The sequence below is a fragment of the Thrips palmi genome, unplaced genomic scaffold (assembly GCF_012932325.1).
Source record: "Thrips palmi isolate BJ-2018 unplaced genomic scaffold, TpBJ-2018v1 HiC_scaffold_8, whole genome shotgun sequence".
Taxonomy (NCBI): Eukaryota; Metazoa; Arthropoda; class Insecta; order Thysanoptera; family Thripidae; genus Thrips; species Thrips palmi.
The window spans coordinates 13180398-13187498 of record NW_023144635.1 but is presented as its reverse complement, the minus strand read 5'-3'; the positions used below and the strand labels follow the sequence as shown (position 1 = coordinate 13187498).

General features: G+C 48.2%; 2 protein-coding genes and 1 long non-coding RNA gene across 6 annotated transcripts in view; 1 reads left to right on the top strand and 2 right to left on the bottom strand.

Annotated features, from left to right (window-relative positions):
• Nucleotides 1-7101, top strand: part of LOC117652972 (cytochrome P450 6a2-like) — a 221462-nt gene that overhangs the window by 18138 nt on the left and 196223 nt on the right. The window lies entirely within an intron of this gene.
• On the bottom strand, nucleotides 1569-4752 carry LOC117652978. Of its 2 annotated transcripts, XR_004588200.1 has the most exons (6): nucleotides 4086-4752; nucleotides 3657-3987; nucleotides 3409-3565; nucleotides 3137-3291; nucleotides 2840-3047; nucleotides 1569-2747 (listed from the first exon to the last, which is right to left on the bottom strand). XR_004588200.1 is itself a non-coding variant. In XM_034398254.1 (2 exons), exon 2 carries the CDS (start codon nucleotides 2302-2304, stop codon nucleotides 1912-1914), a length of 393 nt encoding a protein of 130 aa, XP_034254145.1. In that variant the 5' UTR covers nucleotides 2305-2747; nucleotides 2840-3066; the 3' UTR covers nucleotides 1569-1911. The 2 variants fall into 2 exon arrangements, 1 of the variants encoding a protein (XP_034254145.1); XM_034398254.1 differs by lacking the exons at nucleotides 3137-3291; nucleotides 3409-3565; nucleotides 3657-3987; nucleotides 4086-4752 and having other exon boundaries at nucleotides 2840-3066.
• On the bottom strand, nucleotides 4897-6835 carry LOC117652981. Its single transcript, XR_004588202.1, has 3 exons — nucleotides 5330-6835; nucleotides 5070-5244; nucleotides 4897-4988 (listed from the first exon to the last, which is right to left on the bottom strand). It is a non-coding gene; the product is annotated as an uncharacterized LOC117652981 (long non-coding RNA).

Sequence of the window (7101 nt, the reverse complement as noted above, 5' to 3'; positions counted from 1 at the left end):
CAAGATCCCACAATATCTACAGCAGTGGCAACTTCCCTTCGCAGTCCATCCTCAAAGCGGTTACGTTTACTTGGCCATCTCATTAACTTCTTAAACAATATTATTTGGGAACCCAGTCATGTAGATATCACGTATCATGTAGACCGCATCACTTCATGCGGTCACTTACCTAAATCGCATTTCAAATGCGGAATTCTCCGCATTTGTTTTTTCAGTGCAGTAAAGGCCTAAAATGCATTTGAAAATCACCAAGAACTGTCTGCAGTTCTCTCAAGTCTTGTTGGGGGGCTGAAAGCGAAAATTATCGTCAGTGCATTGTCGTCGTAGTTCTGTTGTTGTCTTTCTCGGTAAGCTTGGCGCTACTGCTGCAGGGAAAAGAAACATTATAGCAAATGATATACTTTTACGGCTTGCAGCGTCCGTTGGTTACATGGTTTCTTTTGGCGAACTGTAATTGCCAAAAGATTGTCCTGGCTCTTGCTTGCCAGGACAGGTTGAGCGGGTAGTCTGTTGGTATTTTGCTTGCAAATTCCAACAGTAGACTGAGGGCGTCCACGAACCCGCAGTACCTGCCGCAGTCTAACCACTGGAGGACTGAAAATTTGTCAATTATAAGCTGTAGGAACTCTCCTTTTTCGACCCAATTGTCGTCGGCGTATGCCCCAGCTAATAGTTCGATTAAAGCGTCTAGAATCCTGTAGGTTTCCTCCACGCCTGGAAAAAAAGAGAAACATTGTGGCGACATTAGAGCTGGTCGGAGCGCCTGACAGGTAGGCTTCCCTTCCGGCGCCTCTGCGCGTCGATTTGCCTGAGGTTGTGCCGTTACTATTAAAGGCTAACGGGCAATAAAAGCATCCAAATTGGATAGTTCAGCCACGTCCTGAAAAAGCCACCCCCCCGGGGTGACTGCACAGCAGGTGCAAAGTCAGAATAGACTCGCCAAAATTTATAAAGCGGCCAAGCTCGCTGAGCCCGGCCTCAGCCACGGTGCCACAATCAGAGATAGCAATATCCAGTTATCTATAGCAATACGCTTGCACACACTGGTTACGCACTAGACGAGGACCGCGCGCGATGCACTCCAACAAAATCGGAGTCGGAAGGGAATGGACCGCGAAAGACGAAAGGCGCGCGACGCAGTGACGCTGCTGTCCGTAAAACGCGTCCATTGCCGTCAAGCACGCGCACAAGACTACCCCAACAGACCGCGTAGAGCCCTCGGGCCCACGCGAAAAGGGCCTATCCACCAAAACACAGCCCGCACCCCTTGAGGCACAAAGGGACGCGCGAGTAGTCTGGAATACACCGACTGTGCCAAACTTGCTCTGGATTGGCCAACAAACAGTCCAGCATCGTGAACGGAAGGCAACAGTCTTGACAGAGCCGATCTTACTTTTCTTGAAATAAATCCATAGATGCGGCGCCGGATGGCATCCTTGTCGAAATCGTCCTGCCCCCGAACCGGGTATTTTTTTTTCTTTTTTTTTTTTTTGGGGGGGGGGGGGGGTTGGTTGGTGTGGGGAAATAAATGCGCGGAGGTATGAGGCTGCGCGGCTCGCCTCTCCCTGTCTGCCCTTGCCAACCTCTGCACGAAGGTCCGGCTTTCTCGACAAGCCTGCTCAGTCACTTTCTGCACCTGTGATATGTCCAGCAGCGGGCCGTTGTTTTTCTTCCAAAAGAACAGAAGAATGAGAGGATCAGGGATTTTATCGTGGAATGGATTTGTTCTACTTAGTATGCTTTGTGAATGGTGTTGAGCCTTCTTCCTCTCACAATAGCCATTCACAGTAGTTCTATTCTTGGAAAATCTGGCGTCCCGCAGTGTGTTGGCAGCTTGCTCTAAAACAGTGTTCCAGTTATCGCCTGTCCTGGACAGCGAGTGGATCGCGGTGCAGGCGTCCCCTTTGAACGTCATGACCGATCCGTTTCTTTCCGGTTTGACAGACTCAGAGGGCAAGCTGCAAGGAGCCTTTTACGGAGGCGAGTAGAATGGCAGTCACCCAAACCACCCTTGCACTTTTTGAACCTTTTTTGAATCTCAGACATGTAGAATACGGGTGGCGTTGATAAGTCCACAGTCATTTTGGCCTGACACAGATCAGAAATTATTTTTGAGAGGGCCATTGTTCTTGTTTCTACTATATTCTCAGATTCATCTTTCTCTGATAGTTTACGCTTAGCTTCGGGTTTCAGCACTAGAAAGCACTCATTGTGATAAAGTGCATCTTGTGCCACGAAATCAACAGCGTCCTCCAGCCGGGAGCCAAGCTCCGTGTTTTTGACAATCCCTGCATACAGCTTCATGTTAGAGTCCCATCGCTCTGTTCTGACTGCAGACAAAGGCGCTGACTAAGTTAACAAAGGATACACTATTTATTGGCCAGTTAAGCACGCAATTGCACTGGTGGAAACCTGTTTAATTTATTATCCTCTTCTTGATAACACCGCGCGCATGAGTATTGCAGAATTCTCTGCAAATGAGCTCCATGAGACGCAAGGAGTCTTCTTGGCGCAGCCTCCCGTCGCACACATTGTCTCACTTCTTCATGAGGTCGGCATCATGGAAAACTGCCTCAAGAAGTTGTCTATGCGAGGCAATTCGAGATGACTGCTCCATGCCATCTAGGATTTGGGCAACATTCATGAAGAAGTGAAGAGCAATTCTGCTGATGAGTCAGCCCCACCTCGAGGACGCCTCGTCGTTCAAAGGGGCCAGGCCACTGCACCCGAACTGCAGGTTTCCCGATCTACACGGGGGAGAAAAAACAATTGTTCGTAAAAGAAAAAAAGTGAAGTCAAAGTCACGATGCGGTTCCCCCATGCTTCAGACGTTACTCACTTCGTCTCCATCGAAATCCTGACCCAGCAAATTGTTCATGCTGATCGCGGCGTCAAATGGCACTCCCGACCTGGGATGCACCTCCTTTCGGTACAATTTAGAGAGAGGAAGCCGGAAATTCTCCTTGAAACACAGAATGTGTTCCCAGGAGACTTTCAACTCTCTGAACATATCCTCCAGGAAGTGCTCCGCGAAGTTTCCGTCGACACTGCAAATGAATAATAATTTTAATGATAAACAAATGCTTTCCCGCGTCCACACGACCTTCTCAATGATGAAAATTTGGAAACGACTTACTTGGGACATCTGCAGCGACCACGAGAATTTAGTCCGTGGGGAATCCAGGAGCTGGACACGAGATTCATGGACTCATTCACGTTGCTTTCAAGATTGAAGCCCCAGTGAATCGTGTGCGGGAGCACGTACACGATGTCACCGGGCTGCTGCGCGATCTGAAAATTTACAAGTTGCACGTAACGCTCTGCTCTCACCACATCAATGATGAAGACGAAAAGGTGAAGTGTAAAACGAAAAAAAAACCAAAAAAAAACCAAAAAACATTTCATTACCGTGAAGACGGGAATGCCGTTCTGTACCACCACTCTGGGGTCCACAAACTAGAATTTATGTTGGACGTTTTGATAGCACCGGTATTCATGGTTTGGGATGCCCGAAGTCCTCCCCAGATAGAGAAAGGCTTCCAGATACCTGGGAGGAATGACAAACCTGGAAACGGCACAAAATTCGCAAAACGGTTATGAGATTAGGGCGTCGCCGTTAGAAAAAAAATGTAGCAGCCAAACGTTGATCTACTTACCATTGATTGCACCAGCTACAAGCCTGTTGATGGACTCGAAGGACCTGTCTTCAATGTGGACATTGAAGCTAGATCCTTCAGTCCCCAGGTAAAGTACTGGCTCCGTTAAACCCGAGACGGGACCCTCCATGGCCGGTCCCTCCTCGGTTTCAGCGTATTTCAAGTGGGTTATGGCATTCCGTACAGCTTTCATGCCCAGTCCTGGGCTTGTGGGCATCTCGGGACGGTCTAGGTTCGCCCCATAGACGATGACCTTTTTCTCCCACAAATGTGGAAAAATTTGTCGAGGGCTGCGTTAATTCCCCCACCCTCCTTGAAAAACTCCATTTCCCTAAAAAAAAACAAAACAAAAAACAAGGCACAATTTGATACCCTGACAAATTTAACATGACCGAAAAATTCGACTTGCACTGAAGCCCAGGTACTTACAATGATGTGCGTTCCTCCGAAAAAAAGTCCGTCGACCGGACGGCCTTCATGAACTTGGCCCTCTGCTTTTCATACGATTTAGTCCTCTTGTCGCCTGAGCCGAGGGCTTCAATCAGGTAGCTGCCTGTCTCCGGTCGTAGTGGAGTCCTTAACTGCACATCAGGGTTGAATTGACGCGTTTTTTCGCCCTTCGGCAGGTCACGCCTCAAGAAAGTCTTGATGGCCTCCAAGCTGTTCTCAACATCCGCTTTGGAAGGCGCACAAGATTCGTGCAGTCTCCCCTGGAAAGAACAAAAAAAACATGTGGAGTACAAGCACACATTTTGCACCTATCAAAAAATATTTCCGAATTGGAGGTTGAAAACAACCACGAACGCTCCTGTACGACAGATGTCACCGTCAGTCACCATGGTGTCAAAGAGCTTTCCGGGCTCAAGGTATTGCTCCCTGCTGATATCGAAGTATCTCACTCCGAAATCATGCAGGTCACTCAACGCCTTCGGAAATGCTGCCATCGTCGCACCGTCGAGGGCTGCTGAGGCTGCGGTGGCGGCCGTTCCCGCTGGTCGTCCTGGCGGTTGTCCCCGCGGAGTTCGTCCAGCTCCGCGCACAGCCTCTCCACGGCGCCGCGCTCTTCCGCCAGCGGCTGCTGCAGCTGCCCAAGTTCACACCGAAAGGAACAAACTGGAAAAATGGATAATAAAAGGTAAAGCGTTGTTCTCTTTTTAGGGAAAAAACTTTAAAAATCACGAGTGCGATGTTAAGGAAAAGCAAATTATTTAAGAGTTAATCAATTCAATACCTTCAGTTTGGGGCAGTGTCGGCTTCGTTGACCAAGAAATTATTGGCACCTGGCTCATTGAGCTGCTGCTTGAGGAGGCCCGTTTGTAGTTGCTGACAGTTCTGAAAGAGAGCATCAAGAATTAAGTTACATCAATCAAAAGTTGCAATCGATGACATCATTTCTCCTTTTTAAGTACTTACCTTCGGGGGGACATATGGTCCGCCAGGAACAGCAGGTCCCCGCACAGAGGCCACGATGACCTGTACAGAGGTCCTGCTGCTGCCCCGCTTCGCCCAGTGACGCTAGTCTTGTGGCGCTGCCACTACTTCCCAAACTTCTGTCTCAACCTATACCAGGCTTTCTCCGCCTCTTCAGCTGCAGCAAAGAGGGTACATAACCTCTCGACCATTGAACATATGACCTTATTTCATTCATGCATTCATTTGTCTGAGAAACCTACCAGTCATAGGAGGCGTCTGAGCAGCGCCAATGCTCTCCCACGCCAGATTTTTATTGAAATTGTTGCCGGCGTGCTCCTTTTTGTTTTTGGCATGCAATGCCGGGTTGGTTTTCCTTTTTTTGATTTTGATACTTGTGGTCATTGATTGTTCTGAAGCAGGTGCTAAGCCACTCTGCCAGCATACCCAGCCGCTGCGAACTTCTTCCGTCTTCTCTCACTTATGGCCTTTAGATTGACAAAATTGTTCCGTTTAGATTAGGTTTTTCAAATCAATTTTCCCGTTTGTAGGAATTATCTCTAAGACCTAACCAAATTTTTCTGGCACTCCAATCCAGCTGCATATTTATGAAATCATTTGTTTCATCAGAGAGTGGTTGGTTGGTGACGTGAATCTCTTGGATGGGGCACATGAGAATGAGTAGGTCGGTATTCAACACGGACACAACCATCTTTCAGGTGGTAGACGGACATCGTGGCCGAACATACCTTATCTTTCTTGATGCAACCCTTTAAATTCTTTCGATCAGTTTTCCTCACACGTTCATCCCCTTTTGTGTGCGTCTTCACTTGACCATCATGTTGACTGTAATATTACACTCTCCCCCTCCTGAGGACCATATTGCATTGAAAAGAATGACAAGGAGCTGTCCTGAATTTGAGATTTACACTTCCTCAATTCTTTAACTGATTGAAAATTGTAAGTTTGAGGAGGCTTCAGGTCAGCTTTGTGGTAAATCCGAAGATGATCATAGAGGTCAACTTTGCTCACAATTTGGCATATTACAAACAAAATTATGCTTTTTGAGACGTTGACTATGTGCACTTTTTCCAAATGAGCTTTCAAATTATACTGCCTTGTGAAATCTTTGCCACAAGTGTAGCAGACAAAGGCGCTGACTAAGTTAACAAAGGATAAATACTACTGGCCAGTTTAGCACGCAATTGCACTGGTGGAAACCTGTTCAATTTATTATCCTCTTCTTGATAACACCGCGCGCATGGGTGTTGCAGAATTGTCTGCAAATGAGCTCCATGAGGCGCAAGGAGTCTTCTTGGCGCAGCCTCCCGTCGCACACATTGTCCCACTTCTTCATGAGGTCGACATCATGGAAAACTGCCTCAAGAAGTTGTCTATGCGAGGCAACTGGAGATGACTCCTCCATGCCATCTAGGATTTGGGCAACATTCATGAAGAAGTGAAGAGCATTTCTGCTGATGAGTCAGCCCCACCTTGCTCCAAATCTTTGTTCACTCACTACCTTCCACATGCACACCTGAGTCACCACCAATCCGAAAACATTTCCTCACCACTTCACTCACAGCATTCCACCACTTGTCACTCCTTTGTCACTGGTCACTGGCTGCCCCTGCACTTTTTGGAAATGTTTTACTACCACCCGATCCACCACTTTGAATACTAGTTTCTGAGCCACAATAGAGACCACCCCTTTTGACACCTCTTCACAGTGACATCGGCTGAGGAGCAACTGTGCCTCAACTAAGGTCTCTGGATTCCTGTCTCTGGCCTTGCTGCTGGAGCTGGCCACCTCATTCACGGCTCCCATCACACTTAAGGCGGGTTCACGAGTTGCTTGCGGCGAGCTGCTCTGCGTTGCGGTGACCTGCGACGCGTTACGGCAAGCTGCCCGGAATTCGTGCCTGCACACGAGTTTCTTTGCGTTGCGGAAGACGGCGCTGCGTTCAGCCGTGCACCGCCTTCGATGAAACGCTAGTCTACACTATCAGCAGGCCCAGTCAGCGAGCTTGGCGAG